This window comes from Amblyomma americanum, chromosome 8 (assembly GCF_052857255.1).
Source record: "Amblyomma americanum isolate KBUSLIRL-KWMA chromosome 8, ASM5285725v1, whole genome shotgun sequence".
In the NCBI taxonomy this organism is placed as follows: Eukaryota; Metazoa; Arthropoda; class Arachnida; order Ixodida; family Ixodidae; genus Amblyomma; species Amblyomma americanum.
Window position 1 is genome coordinate 90,023,500 of NC_135504.1, and position 16,284 is coordinate 90,039,783.

The 16,284-nt window shown below is 46.3% G+C and overlaps 1 protein-coding gene across 3 annotated transcripts in view; it reads left to right on the plus strand.

Moving 5' to 3' along the window:
- Positions 1-16,284, plus strand: part of LOC144101991 (beta-hexosaminidase subunit alpha-like) — a 94,666-nt gene that overhangs the window by 30,363 nt on the left and 48,019 nt on the right. For all 3 annotated transcript variants that reach the window (XM_077635236.1, XM_077635234.1, XM_077635235.1), the window contains exons 3-5: positions 1,538-1,835; positions 4,720-4,835; positions 10,284-10,394. In XM_077635236.1, coding sequence (XP_077491362.1) covers positions 1,538-1,835; positions 4,720-4,835; positions 10,284-10,394 — 525 coding nt within the window. The remainder of the gene's footprint in view (positions 1-1,537; positions 1,836-4,719; positions 4,836-10,283; positions 10,395-16,284) is intronic.

Genomic DNA, 16,284 nt, shown 5'->3' on the forward strand with positions numbered 1-16,284 from the left:
TGGAACTGAGGACATCTGAGACGTCTATTTAAGAGGTTTAGTGACGGGGCGGAAAGCTCAACCTGGCCAGGCCGACCAGCTTCTTTTTTCCTCTACGCGTCTGGACTCCTCCTCTTCATCGTCGACACAAAGTACGTTACAATATCAATTTCATTAATTTTGAACGCGACAGATGGTGCGCTTACACATGTTCCATTGTCGCGCGGTTTCACTCAAAAAAGCTGCTACAATTTCATTTTCAATTCTTTCTTTTTTTACTGGACATTAAGCATAGAATTGTTGCCGGTTCGAACATATTTGCAAACCATTATTCCACCCATAGTACTGATATAATGACTAAGGCACAAGGAACACATGAAATGAACAATGGAGGAAAGATCCTCAGGGTGGTCTCCAGCATTTCGACAAGAGGATTTGTCTAGACAAAGTGTTGGCCATTGGATGGAGATGTCGAAGTAGGGCTTTCGCTCCCAGGAAGATTGCCGGATGAGGGCGAGAAGGACAAGAAGTGTGAAGGGTGTCAGGATGGGGAGTGTTAATATTGTCCAGGCATGATGGCTGACATAAAGGATGACTAACCAGTTGGCCTGCACATCAAGTGTTTAATCCACTATTTAATCGACAGTTTAAGCCACAGGTCTACCACTGAGACAACAATTAACTGCTTTCCACCGCACAAAATACAGTCCCGCGGTTGTCCAAAAGTTTTAATCATTACCTCTTAGTGCCGTTACCTCAGACAAGAGCGTCAGCCTACCGTGTAGCTGTCAAATCCGCATGCCTTCCACCAGTATCTATGTGCAGACTAACTGGAATTCGGTATATCTTCACTTAAGAACTTAGTCCATTAGTCACCCATAGTTTTTATAATACAATTAATTTATTGTTTTAAAAATTCATCACATTTCAACCTAAAAGCTTGCCCGAGAGGTCCTGCGGTGCCGCAACGAGTGACTAGCGATTACACACTAAGCTGATTGCGAATGAGTACAACGTTGAGGAAGGAAGACCTGGTCATATGTGCACCAAGAGTAAAGCTGGCCACCACCGGCTAACAAATCAGCTCACGAGCAGGAGTATTACACATGTGAAACTTTGTAGCCGCGTATTGCTCAAAACATTTTCATATTTTAATAGTATAGTAAAAAACCTCCAATTGGAAAGATACGTGCCATCGATCATAAAATTCGCCCATTTGGTGGAGAGAAGTAGCGTCACCAGATAAGGCTAATTCTCACTGGGAGGAGGGAAGTGATGTCAGCAGAGCGGAAGCTACTTCGCTTCAGTTAGATGCATCAATAGCCTCGAACGCTCTCTTTGTGTGGCAGCTTAGAAGCATATACTTTCGTCAAAAACTTTAACATTTTTTTTGCAGGTAGAGAAGTGCATTACGGTAGTAGCCAAAATGCAATTATCACAAGAAAGATGTCCCAGATTAAAGTAGAGCAGTGATTCAGCTGTTAGGCCGATACCCTGAGCCAGCCTGCCTTGAGATGAACATTGCGGCGAGATACGATCTTTGTTCCCTCGTCTGCAGGTGGTGCCAACGCGCGGCGGTGTATGGCCTCTACCCCTGAACCAGACTACGGGGAGGAATCTCCTGTCGCTGGACCCGAATGAGTTTTCCTTCCAATACGACGGCTCCTGCGATGTGGTCCAGCGAGCGATCCAGCGCTACCGTGACCACATCCTGTTCGCGGGCTGCAAGGCTCCAGGCGGCGGCCAAGGTCGGCGCGGTCCCTGGCGGCGCGTGGCTCTCGCTACCCTCGACGTTCTCAACGTGACGGTGACTGGAAAGTGTGAAGAACTGCCGCACCCAGACATGGACGAGAGTTGTGAGTGCTCCTCGTTGAACAGACGCCTCTGGCTGGTTTGTCGGGACATGCGTGGCTCCCTATTTTAGAAGCGGCTAATAAAAGATCCAGGCTTAGTAGGTTGGAGGCGGTGCCACTGCTGCACTCACAGATGAACCGGCTGCAATTTGGTCGCCGTCAAAGCATAAATCTATCCGAAATTACGCGTGCACTTAAAAAGTATTGGCGCTGCACGGACTTCAGTCCCCTAAAAGAGTCTTAACGTGCTAGCATTAGGGAGCTCGTGTCGCAGAAACTCAGGCGTCGTCGTCTGCTTTGTTGAGCGTTGAGCGTGAGCGAAAACTACGCGGAAATTCACCAAAGAAGCAGCCTACGGGGTAGGTGGGCCACTCTAGAGCACGTGACATTCTGGCCTTACAGCAACCTGGCAACCTGCCTACCGGTGGCAGGTTGCAGTTAAATTAATGATTAGTCATGAGAGATAAAAGTAAAAACAGCGCTAATTTTTACTTTTTACACAATGTTGCACCAACAAGTCCCCGCAAGAGGTACTGTTAAGTGGTGAGAGGTTGCTGGGAAAATCAACCTGGATCGCACAAATCACACCGGAGGCGGCACCTGTCATCGCAGAGCAGTGGCGCATCGCGTAACAGCTGCACAATGGCGCCAGGAGAGGTAGCACGATCTATGAGTAGAAGTCGAGTCTGAGAAATTCCGCATAATAGGGCATAAACACATTAATGCTATAGCATCATGCCCTCAGGGCAGAGCCTAACTGTCCCCATCAATATTTTTTTCCTCTAAAATAGTCCATTGAGTCAATGCCGGAACACTACAGCTGGGAATGTCTGGGTGCGTACTCCGCCTCCCATTAAAAAAAGTCCTTTCATAAAACTCTCCGGTAAATGTAGTGCTTGGCAGCGAAATTCTTACCAGTCGAGTGAAATTGTTAATGAAGTACAAAATTTTAATGCCTGACCACCGTTCTTAATAATATTTCTGCTATCCTTAATGCCGGAATCGCTTGTATTCATTTGATCTCAAGTAATAGTTAAGAGCCCCATACTAAAAGCTCAAGGCTACTCACAACGTAATTTAAGGACAAAACCTATAGAAGACCGCATGGTATCGCTCCAGATACTTAGTCCTATGTCCCTGGTTTTATGCAATTTCCCCAGCTCTTGAGAATACTTCCGAGCATGCCTACGGCTTTACGTCAACAGTGCAGGCGTCTAGATTCGTTTGTGTGGAAAAAAAAAGGCGACTTCTTCTGTTCCAACTGATCTCACTACACTTTGTAAATGCACCTACGACAGGATACCCGCACATAAGGGGGCCGCACGTGCCCACCTTTCCCAATGCTGCACGCAGAGGCTCACGTCAAAATGACCTATAAATAAGCTCGCGCCAGCAATGTCCTTTCGAGTCAAAGTTACCATTTCTTAAGTATCACCATAGTGACTTAGAGATTTTGGCTCGGAGGTCTTGGGAAGGGCTTTGCGTTTTCTAGGCGTAAAGCAGGGCATGTTGGAAGACGGGTGCTACATTTGAAAGCCGATAGCTGAAACCGTGTCGCTAACGGCATGATATGTGTGGAGAAATTGCAACCAGTGCGCGAGTCAGCTGTGGCTGTCGCTTGATTTCGTGTTTTTTAATAATAACAAAATCAGCACATACCATATGACGACCTGACCATCCTAACAGACTAATATGATCGAGCACCGCAGCACAACATGCCATCGCGGCGTGCGCTAGAGAGAGCGGCATGTTTGGAGAAATGTAAGAAAGGTTGACTGCTTTATTACGCGCAGCTATGAAAGCTACGAAAAGGACCTACTAAAATTATTTCACCACATACATCCCCATCCCTCCTATTTCCCCAACCGCGGCTGAGAGCCATGCCTTCCTTGCAATAAAGGCTTCATTCATACACGATACCCTGAGGGCCTCAGTTCGAGAGTATAACGTCAGGGGTAAAATACAAACACATAACAGGAATACGCCTAGGCAACAAGAAATAGCTGTGAAGAGCAAGGACAAGTTAAATACATGCACATTTAAAAAAAAAACAAGATTCGAAATTTCTGAACTCTAATAATGTGATTGTTAAGCAGAACAACTAGAACAGCTGGAAATTATACACAAAAAAGGCGAAAAATACAAATCAGGAAAGAAATCAAAACATCAAGAAACAGTCGCATACATCAATCAATAACAATAGGCCGTGTTAGATGTCGAAGGTGCTATTGAAAAAGTAAAAAAGAAGCCTTTTAGAAGGCAATGGATGAACGTAAAAGCTCTTATAGATTTGATAAATTAGTTGCCGAAACCATATTGTGAATTTTTATTATCAATTCTAGCAAATTTCGCACAATATATCGAACATCCCAGTTGCACTGTGATTGAGAGTGGCATTCCAAAACTGTTTCTTCAGGACGACTGCAAAGGAAAGCGTATACGGCTGCCGTGTTGGAAGTGAGGGCGCCTATTAAGAGGACTTTTCTTTCTTGTTTTTTACCGATGTATTGTTCTTTAATTGCCATGTGTGCATTCATTTATTTTCCCTCAACCCAGGGATGTATTTCCGCCATCAGCAGAGAATGCCTTTAAGCGCCCAACGACGAGTACCAAGCCTCAGTCACGATTATCAGAAACCGAATCTGGTACTGGATTAAGGAGTTCCACTCGCACTGGATCTTGCAAAAGCTGAATCGTGGAGACAATACTGTTTTTTTCCCAATTTCAAAACCGCGGGGGATTTTCTGCGCCTAATTCTATCTTCATATTCAGGCACATAGAGGGTCTTTTGTTCAAGATAAAGAGGAGCGTGAGACGCCCAACACCGCTGAATCAGCAAGCCTCCAGGAAAGCACATAGCTTACCGCTGGCGTGAATTATTTTTCAGATAAACTTCTGGTGAGAGCGCACTCGGACTCTTTTCTCACTGCTGAAACAGTCTGGGGAGCGCTCAGGGCACTGGAGACATTCAGCCAGCTTGTCTACACGGTGGAAAGTGGTGAGGTGAGTTCCCAACCTCATATACTTAAAACAATCCTTCCTGTTAACTTCGCGTCGTCGGTGACTTCAATGAACGGTTAGTGGAGTATTGCTCGAAAAGATATACCCTGCTGAACAACTGACACTGGCATTCTGTTTATTATTAAATTTCAAAGATTCATTCGTTATGTCAGAAAAGTTAAATAAGTGTTGCATATCGAAGTAGCGATATCTACTGTACCGGAAAATAGCCAGCTATTCAAACAGCCGTTCCCCCTGCCAATGCCAGTGTACTTCATATGCGTTTCATGCTTTATACGCCCGAAAGTATTTCTTTGTTTCGATGTTGATAGCAGCGTTAGCTTTTTTTTAACTTGCGTTTACTTGCCTTTAAGCCATGTCTTTTAAGCCCTATTTACAATTTCGCACTTTTCAGGAGGCAAGGTTCGTGGAATATGCAAGACGTTTGCCAGCTCGAATCCCGTTCTTTCGCACACTTTCTTTCCAAATATGACACGTGTCGGGTAGGCTGACATTATGAAGCGGCAAAATGTTTTAGAGAGCAGGGCTTTAATATTCGTTGCTCGTTTGAGCGGCCTCTCACGCCGCCGATCTCCGCGCAACCGGCAGAACAAATGAGCGTCAAGTGGCGGATGAAAGAGAGCGAATGCGGAGCGCAGTGCAGAAAATTGCGCGTTATGCTCCGCCTCACAAGATGTTTGGAGCACTACAGAATGCGAAAGCTCTCTCGTGCAATCAGGGCTGCAGGGACACAAAAATAGTCTCTGAAACAATCGAATAGTGTGGGGCTATTACCCAAACAATAAGCACAGCAACTGAAAGCATAGATCGGACTTTCTGGGTATAAATGGTAGAGAGGGTTTCAATCACTGGTCAGATTAACAGACAAAGCTTGTACGGACACAGCTCTGCGGAGGCCTGCTGCGAGGGAGTGATGCTTCGCCATTTTCTCACATGGAGTCGGCCGAGTCGATTGTGTCGCATGTGCACCCTACAGCGAGAGTGCGCTGTTTTCCCAAGCAGGTGAAGAAGTTGGCTTCTTGAAGTGCTTTGAGTCGAGTGTGGGGACAGTTCAAGTATGAATGCGCTCATCCAAGAGAATGACAGGGCTCACGCAAGTGAGTGAGCGAATGCTTTACCAGTGGACAACGCAGAAGTTGAAGGCAGGCCGAGTTTTATCACCGAAGAAGCTGGCAGCGTTATAGTGATGGACAATGGCCCATATCATTCAGTAAATCACGATAAAGTGCACCACATCAGTACCCTCAAAAATGACACACAGGCTTGGCTGTCCGGAGAAGGTGCCGCGTGGAGCAGTGACACGGTGAAGGCTGAGCTCATGGAAGTTGTCAACAGCGTGAACACAGGTGGGGACCGATATACAAGTGGACTGCATCGCTGAAGCTGCTGGCCATCTCGTTGTGTGCAGCTGCCACCGTAACACTGCTAACATAACCCGATAGAGCTTGTTTGGTGCGACGTCAAGGGCTTCGTATCCAGTAAAAACAAGACGTTTAAGCTCCAAGACATCGAGCCTCTGGTTTGGCTGCATATCATGCAAGTGAGTACTGAGAAATGAAATAATTTTGCGGAGCATGTTATTAGTGAGAAAATGTAATGACAAAACTGGGCCACATCATCGACTATCTTGTTGACCAATGACCGGCGATTGTTGTCAACCTGGACGCCTACACAACCAGCAGCGCTGAATGAATTTGTGATGATGATGATGAGATGAGCGCCTTTAACGTGCGGACGTGATTCATTAATTGAGCGCGGAAAAGTCGGAATTATTCAATACTGTCGCAGTGAGAAATCTAAAATGAGAGCGATATTGCGGAGGGCTCCGAATTAATTTTTGGCCGCTTGGGCATTGAGTTTCGCAGAACATGTGGGCTTGTTTTGCCCTGTGCAACCATCGACATTCGGTTGGCCCTGCCTGCATTCGACCCAGCTTACTAGTGCAGTGACCACTCTGGAGTAAATAAAGTTATATGCACTTGACAGGAACATCGAAAATATCCGTCACGTGACAACATAGGAACTGATACGAACGGGTGCTGGAAAAAGTTCCTCTCTTTTTGGAACAGGCATCAGCCCGACCAAAAACAAGCACAAGAAAGAAACAAGACATCAAGCGCCAGCTTCTAGAAATATAAAGAAGTTCACTACTAGTACGCCTTTTTTCAGATGGAAGGCGCCACCTGCCAGTAAATGGTGAGGCAACAGGCACCTAGGAAGACAGTGATGTTGTGCTCGCCATCTTGATTTGGCGAGAGATCTTTACCTTTCATAGTGCTGCAAACATCTCGTAAGATGGAGTATAGCTATGAGGGTGCTCGGTTGATAGCGGAGAAAGAGGGTACCGCACCGGGCAGAAGGCGGGCTCTAGTGGCGTCGCGCTAAGGCATGGCGCCTGAGTAGCGCGTGTGTTAGGGGTAGCAGGCCCATTACAGTGCGCCCAAGAAGAGGCTCATCGACGCCAGACCGCTGTTGGCTGGCCAAGTCGAAACCCAGAGCTGCCTTTGCTCAGCATTGTGTGTTCCATATGCGGTCATCTACGGTTGATGTACCACACCAGCTCAGAAATTTCAAGAAAAGGAACGTATGATTCTCCGCTTACGTACTGCGACTGCAGTGCTTTTGTACTCTGCAGTCATGAACGTAGCTGTATTCGACGGGGCAGCGAATGTTACAGGGCGAAAACAATGACGTGGGCGTGGCGGCATAACTGAAGGTAACACCTGCGGCCTAAACACGTTCAGTGCGGAACACAGCGGGTGCGGTGGTTGTGATAGCAATATACAGGCCAGAACATTGAGTGGTGTTCCTAGACACCGACCGCTATTTCTAGTAAGGTGCCTCGAATCTGGCGTTTTTTCGTCCAGACGCCATTCTTTGCACCACAGGTTGGTGTCTTCCCTGCGATTCGACAGACGAAACGCCCGACAGACGCCTAGGAATGCTCTTAGCATTGGCCTCCATGTCGCTCCTGCGAAGTATGGCACCCACTCTTTTCCGCACTGATGGCGCCTAGGTCGCAGGTTTTATTTCGCAGATGAATCGCTCCGGCGCCCACATCTTTACTCTTCCCGCTAACATAAGCAGAACCACATAGCGGAGAAAAGATCACGAGTTTCCCGTTTGAGAGCACTGCAGTCGCGGCGCGCGTGAGGAATGTAACGTAGAATTTTTTTTCATATTTCGTGGGATCATAGCGGACTTACCATACGGGAAATGAACATATCACGATGAAAAGACATAAACCAAATGTCGAAAGCTCAATATTTTTTTCAGGCTTTGCAGTAATTAAATGCAATAAAATACAAGCATACTCAGGCTTATCTAGTGGTCCGCATGGTTGTAGTGGAGCCGCGTTATTGCGCACTGGCATATTTTTTAACTTTGGCTACATATAGTAGGGACACCTCGCATAGCTACATGTTCAAAGGGAATTTCTTTACTAAGAGGTGCCGAGACTAAGAGTGAGAATATTGGAAACTTTGTATAGTGTTTACTGTTCGCTTCGGTTCGGGCCGCGCTTTCACTACTCGAACCTCAATAATATTTTAAAATTACCAGTTTCCATTCATCTAAGGTCGCCGCGAAACATCGTGCCATTACCATAATTTAACTTCCTCTTTCCTTATGGGACTGAGTGCCAGAACACAGCACTTTAAAGACTTAGATAATATTAGTGCGCTGAAGCCATCGACTGCTCTCGCGTTGCGGCAACTGCAGGCTTCTGGTCGGAAAATACTCGCCTTTTCTGCACCGTGGTACCGTTACTGCAATACCGGGAGCTCCCCCACCACTAGTACGCATGCGCTTATTGGTCCCAATGCGGCAGGTGTCCGCTCAGCTCACGAGTACTCGATGGCGCCATCTGGCGCCCTCAAGATGCACATAGATGGCGCGCGGGCTACTTCGGTGACGGTGACGGTAACTGTGCACACGGCATTCTAATGGTGTCTTATGAAATGCACTACTTTTTTGTACACCGTCGTGTTGCGCCACGACGCATAGAAAACTGGCTGTGATCCTGACCGGTAGCAAACCTCTGGGTTTAAATGCGACGATAAGAGACGGCAGCATCCACTGCAGCGGTCTGGCTTATAGATGATAGCCGAATGGGCGAAGTTGCGGTCCGTGCTCCCAGCTGCGTTTGTTTCGCAGCGCCCACTTTGCTCGTTCTCAATTCCCTTCAGTTCCAATCTAGAAACAGCGTATTTCAGGCGCACAGAGGCCAAGAAAAGAGCGTACGATAGAATAATCGAGCTCGCAGCCAGCCTGCTCGCAGCCATCCTGCGCGCAGGCGCACCGAGTACATTATCAGCACGGGCCGCGCTCTGGGGAATCTGAAAGCGTGGTTTTGATGTCTCACCTTCGGTTCGAAACAGCGCTCGGGCCTCTCATGCGCCTTGTGGTCCAAAGAACGTCCACGTTGCGGTCATACGCCTATGCGTTGTCCTGAACGATGCGTTCGGGGTGGTATATTGCGACCAGCGCTTTGTATTCAGGCGTAGCAAGGGAGCATGGAAAGGATAGTTCCACCCCTTAAGTCTTTCACCAGCTGGCTGTTTACATTTAGACTAATAGTTTTAGCTCCTTCCACATCCGATAACTAAGCAATGATGGTGCTCCTCCAGTACGGAGCTATCTTCGTGGGCAACTGACTATACTTCAGTACTGTATTCATTAAGCCAGTTTGTCATGAGAGCATCAGGCCAAACTGATAATAGGACTTCTTTCACTGAATGTAACTGTTATCGAAAGAAATGCAAACAAGGCATTACTCTATAGAATGAAGTCAATTACTTCTCACTGTTACTTGACTACCCTCTCATCCCATTCCCTTATTTATTGCCCTCTTGGTCTCAGAGGTATAGTAAATTCTGTCGCCTATGTGTTTTTCGAAAGCAAACTTTTTTGTGCTATTTATGTTTTTCTTGATCGCTTTGTATTGGCGGAAAGCATTTGTCTTTACTTAGAACCCCTTGTGCTGTATTCAAAATGATTAGAAAATATTCAAGAGAAGGCATCTCGATTCGTAGCCAACAACTAATATTCGTAGTTGATTCGGAACCATACTTTTGATATTTGTGCAGCTCTAGCTGAAAGCGATTCTTCTTTTCCCGTAACTTTATATACGAATATCAGCAGTTGCTCACGCCATCGAATTGTGCCCGACGCAAAGTAATCCCAGCACTATTTTACACTTCACACCTGACGTGACCGCCCACTGATCATACGACCCCTCAGGTGAGGTAACGTTCGGATTAGGCCCCGTGTATTAGGCACCGTCCGCAAAGATACAGGCTTGCAGGTTTGTCATTATAATTGCATCTAGCGTACTAAGCTAATCTAGGAAAATAATGGACATCCTCTGTACCTGGACACAATGCGCCCTCTCGGCGCATCCTTAAATTAACGGTCGATTCTTATGCGCAGTTTGTCGTGAACGAGACGGCGATCTACGACAAGCCCAGGTTCTCGCACCGTGGCCTTCTTATCGACACGTCGAGGCACTTCCTTCCGGTCCACGCCATCGTCGAAACCTTGGTAAGTGGGCCGGCCTAGTGCTTTCGGACGTATATTGGTCTGATACGCATGGGCTGACAAGATGTTAGACGCGACACACTGTAATGCCACAATTTTAGCTGTTTGTGCCGTGCCCGGCCAACTTTAATGCCACAATGCTGTGTTTTGAACGCTGTAATTCTTTCTGAGTTTTCCTTCGAAGCAGCGGCAACAGGAACGATGCAGTCAAGAGTGGGACGAAAACCTGCATAATCCTAACACAACGTTAAAATGTGGACACCAAACAAAAATCAGTTTTTGTGCAAGTTTAAAGCCTGAGTCAAAGAATATGGCTATGAGGGTCCCCGTACTTTGGGTCTTCGGATAATTTCGGCCACCTGGGGTTCTTTACCTGCACTGACATCTCACAGAGCGCGGGCTTATAGCATTTCGCCTCTATCGAAACGCTACACACCCCACCGCAATCGAACCCGCGTCCTTCGGGTCACCAGCTGAGCACTCTAACCACTGAGGCAGCGCGGCTTTTTTTCTTTATTGCCAGTCTCGACAACAATCAAATTAGTTCAATAAAACACGCTGACTGCACTCGGGTAAATGTAGCAATTTAAAATTTCTTCAGAGCTGCAAGTTCATCCAACACGGGTAGCCACTCAGGTGGCTCTAGTTGAGCACGGTAAGCTTCTCGCACGTACATAGCACTTTCTATAAAACTCAATCTGACTGGCGGAACGTATGCATCAGCATTTCTAAATGCCATCCTTGTTTTCCATTAACTATGCAGGCCGAGTAGCATAATAAGGTCATAAGAGAAACCTCCCTCATTACCTACAGGCAAATACCGAATCCCATACGATGTGATTGGCAGGTCTTTCTTTTACGTCCTTTGAAGGATGTACCAATGAAATACAGGGTCCAAACAGTCGATGAACACAAGTTCGATCTTTTCTGCCTTTTTGCACAAGAAATAATTTGCTATCCATGGCACGAGAAATCCCTTCTTATCTAGACATGTTTTGAGTGGAAGCCTGCAGCTTAGAGCTGAAAGAAACAGCTATTATCGCAGGGCTTTGCAGGCATTCTTTTCACCCCTTTGGGACATCCTTCCCTGAGCCTGCACTTCTTAGTTGTCGGTACATTGGTATGGGTAGCATAACATTCAATAAATCTTTACACAATTTCTTTTTTTTTGTTGCCCAACACAAATACTCTATAGAAAAACGCACTTTCAACAAGCGAAAAGACAAAACTTCGCTCCAAAATCCTTCTGTACCTTGCAGTTCTTTTAGCAGAACATGCCGCGATGTGTTCGGGCAGAGTATTTCACCAATGTACTTGGATGAATGTGCGCAAAAATTCATCATTCTTCTCGCGAAGAAAGATAAAGCGCGACACAGTTTGCCTCAAATTTAAGTGCACAAGACCCACACCACCACCGCGAAGCGAATGAAGCAAACTGGCCCTGCTAGTACGTTCCCATGCGCTACGCCACACAAAAAGCAAGCAAATACTCTGTGTATATTTTGTATGTTCACATGCGTTATAAATAATACCTGCAGAACATACTATATCTTTACGACTAGAAAAAGCTTAGCAATAGTGGCACGTGCGAACATGGAAAGATTGCGACCATTCCATGCAAGCGTTTCATCCCGAGCACTTCCTGTTTCATTCTTCCAATATTGATCTCTGTTATCATAGTGCTCGAGGGGCGCACCAAGATATTTTAAGGGTAGCACTGTCCATTGTACGTTGGCAAACGCTTCACGTTGTTGATCCAACTCGCCATGCCAGAAACCTACTGACTTCCGGTTAACGCGACATCGTGCTTTATCGCAGAAATCACTCGCCGCCTGAACACCTCCTCGAACGCTGACTCGATTATGGCTGAAGATAGCGACATCATCCGCGAACGCAGGCACCTTAACTTCTATTTCCTCGGGCGTGGGACTGCGGATCCTTTAATTATGTATCAGGCTTCAGCAAAAGGTTTCAAGATATAACGCGAAAAGTAAGGGGGACAATTGACAGCCTTGCCTCACAGAGTATTTTACAGTAACACTCTCGTTAAGTCTTTTGTTTACATTGAGGTGCGCAGCACAATCAGAGTACGCCAGTTTGACACCATTGGTGATAATATTCCCAATATTGGCATACTCTAAGACCTGAAAAAGAATGTCATGGGATACTCGATCAAACGCTTTCGCCAGATCGAGTTGCAACATACCAACTCGACATTACAGAGCATCGCAGCACCCGAGAATGCTTCTCTGTACGTGTACATTGGCGGTAATGGCGCGCCCTGGAATGCCACAGGTTTGATGTGGACCTACCAGATATTTTTTAATGCCTTGTGTCCTTCTTGCCAGCACTTTCATAAACATTTTATAATCGACGTTGGTGAGGCTTATCGGCTTATAGAACCACCAACAGTAGCTTCGTTGCGTCGTCACACTTCGGAATCAAGACATGAGCCGTCTTAAAAGTGTGTAGCAATTGTTCCATTTCATATGGCTCCTTGAAGGCTCTATGCAAAAAAGAACTGAGCTCTCCTTGGAAAAACTTGTAGAAGACGGGCCTAGGCCATCAGGTCCAGGGGACTATCCTGCACATAGCCGGTTATTCGCACATTCTATTTTAATTACACTGATTAGCGCTTCCAATCTTTCTTTAACACTGTCATCTAATTTGGGCATTCGTCGCAAAAAAATGAAGTTCAAAACCTTTCCTTGCATGCTCCGTCCCATTAAATCTCGATATTGATCAACAAACGCCGCTTCTATAAGACTGGGGTCGGTGTTTTCCTTATTTATGTATAGTATTTTGTGGATTTCATTTTTTCCTCACTCGGGGATCGCTTAGTGGCCCACTCTGCAAGCCATATTCGCTCAGCGCGTGCTCGCACCACTGCCCTTTTATGCTTATCTTCATTCACAAGCTCACGTTTGCTTTTCACTTCCTTCATCTGCTTCATGCGGAAACCAGGCTGCGCACTTTCGATGTTCAGCAGTAATTTCAGCTGGCACTGCAAATCCTTTTCTTTTTGCTTTTCCTTGTAGTGCAGCACAGTTGTTGCTCGACGGGGAACCTGCGCTGCCAAGGTGGCACTGCAATTGTTTCATTCGGTTACTCAAAACTGCTTTTGTCAGCCGCTTGGGCCTCTGCAAACGCGGGAACACATTCTGCGCGATTAGATACCCACGTTTGCCTGACAGCAATCATTGCCTAGCTTCTCTCGGCGTAGCCCAGATAGCTTACGCACGGCACGACAGAGCGCGGAGGCTTACGCCAATAAGCGTCTGAAGGTGGCGCGGAAAAGTACTAATAGTACCACCCAAAACAGCTTGCTCTTCAAGCTAGGCAGTGTGTTATGGCGCTGCAATCGGCACCGCAAACTTCAGCGCAAGTTTCCCATTGCCTTCAGTTTTATTCTGCCTTGAGAGTTTGCCCAGCTGGCTGCAAAGCTACTGTAACTATTCGCTGCCATGTGCACAAAATGTTTTACATCGTTTACAAAGATATTGTCGTCTAAGAGTTTAGCATTTAATTACCAGAGATCCCAGTTAAATTTCGACCTCCTTACTTTGGAACCCAGGCTGAACACAACAAGGCAATGATCAGAAAAATATAGTAGTATAACGTCATAGCTTTCACAAAAAGGTGCTCAATCCATCGATATATAAATGCGATCAAGCCTAACATGGCTCTCACCTTAGAAATGCGGGAATTTCACCGGAGTGCTTGTGATTAAACGACAGTCAACATCTAATAACTCATATCCATGGTAAAACAGCACGGAAAAACACGAGGACGGTACAAACACGACGACACGAGCGCTCCGTTCCGTTTGTTCCATCCTCGTGTTTCTCCGCACTGTTTTACCATGGATAGTAGAAACAAACATGCCCAGGTTTCCGTACATCTATTAACTCATAATCGTCAACCAGCCCGTTCAATGTGCTAACACTTTGATCTCTTACTGCCGACCTTTGGCTCGGTCCTCTGGCCTGCAAACACAATTAAAATCTCCAAGAAATATATTATTCCACTCGGATTGCAGATACAGCTCTACATTTTCAAAAACACCTTGCGCTCACATTATCTGTTTGGCGTGTATATGCACACTGAACGCCGAAAAGACTTTGTAATGCCAAAATCTAGGACAATAAAGCAACGATTTCACTTCACTTCACTTTATTACCTTAAAGACCCCACTTTGGGGGTGTTATATAAGGGGTGGGAGTACAAATATGGGTTGAATATGATTGCTTACATGATATTTATGAAATGCATATTTAAATTGTTCACAAAACTTGATTGGCAGGTGATGGCATCAACGTCGTGGGGAAGGCCATTCCAGTCTTTAGCAGTGCGAAGAAAAAAGGATGCGGAAAAAGTGACGGTGCGGGTGCGTTGGCATGACACTTGCAGTGGATGGCCGGTGCGATGAGATATGCGAGCGGGCGGTGTGATGTAGGGTGGTTGTCCGAGGGAACTGTAAAAAAAAAAGAAAAGCTTGTTCGTCCACAATTCCTATGCTTTTGCGCATAAATAGCGCAACGTGCAGATGCTTGTACAGCATGAGAAATTCACACGTTGTAATTGGTTGTGAAAGCCTGCACCATGCGGTCCGTCTACGTCTACTCTTGGCAGCGATGTCTAAGTCGTTTTCAATTAATAGGCGGCTAACCTGGTACTGCCTACGCCTACTTGCCAAGCCTCGTACGTTCAATGTGGATACACGTTTAATCGCTGCCATGTTTAATCAAACCAAAGGGCCGCATATGGCTTACTTAGATATGCAGTGCCATAAATCGTACGCCGTTTACAGAGACAGTCGACCGTCGCTCCCGCGCAGGATGGATGGATGGATGAATGGATAAGGCTGAACCCTTTAAATCGGGCGGAGGCTCAAGCTACCCAGCCATGACATGAAATCTTACTCTCGTCTTGATTTTAACCAGCAATCAGATAACCTTCGCTTGGTTATACTTATAGCCGCTTAATATCTACTTTCCCTTCACTGTCCTTACACCCCAATGTCTTGGATAAATAAGCCCCGCTGCTTTCCACTGTAGGGTGAAGCCATTAACAGAAAAGTATCAAGTGTTCAGCCGTTTCCTCCTCCTCTCCGCACGCAACGCACAACGTGCCTATCTCGTGGTACTTGACTCTGTATGTCTTAGTCCGCAAAACTTTTGTCCTCGTCTCAAACAACAATGAGCTTCCCCCATAATTATCATAGATATTTTCTTTGGCAATTTCCTTCTTAAAAATCCTGTAGGTTCGCAGTGCCAATTTCGCTAGCAACTCTGTTTTTCATAGAGCTCTCTCTTTCTTTAACCTTTTTCTTAACCGATAATTGCTGATTTGTCCCCCTTTTGCTGTCCAGATATTTGCTTGTCAATTTTCTAGTTCCCTTTCTTCATTTCTTGTCAACGTTCCTTATGTGCAGGTATCTGAAACATGACGCAGGAAACGCCGACTCCGTGCCATCTATAGGGCTGGGTCTTGAGATGCTGTCATGATGTACAGTACGCAAATGTTGGTGGCTTACATTAAGGGACAATAAGTCCCTGCTCTTAGGTGGGCTCCTGGTTGACCGCTTTGCGGTCAGGGAGAACTGTCTGGGCTTCTGATTGGCGACTAATATCAAGACAAGACTGCAATTTCACAAGTCATGGCTACGTGGCTTGAACCACAGTCCAATTTCAAGGGTTCAGCCTTATCCATTCATGAAGCTTGGGCGCCAATTCACAGCTGTTTTAGGAGGCGGTTCCACGCTCGAACTGTCGCCGGCACCCACCGTCTTCTTAAGCACCCTTGTCGGTGGCTGCCCGCTCGTGGCACCCATAGGTTGCGCTTTTTCGTGCTCGTCTACTCCCGAAATGGTTTTTGTAGCACTACCGGAGTC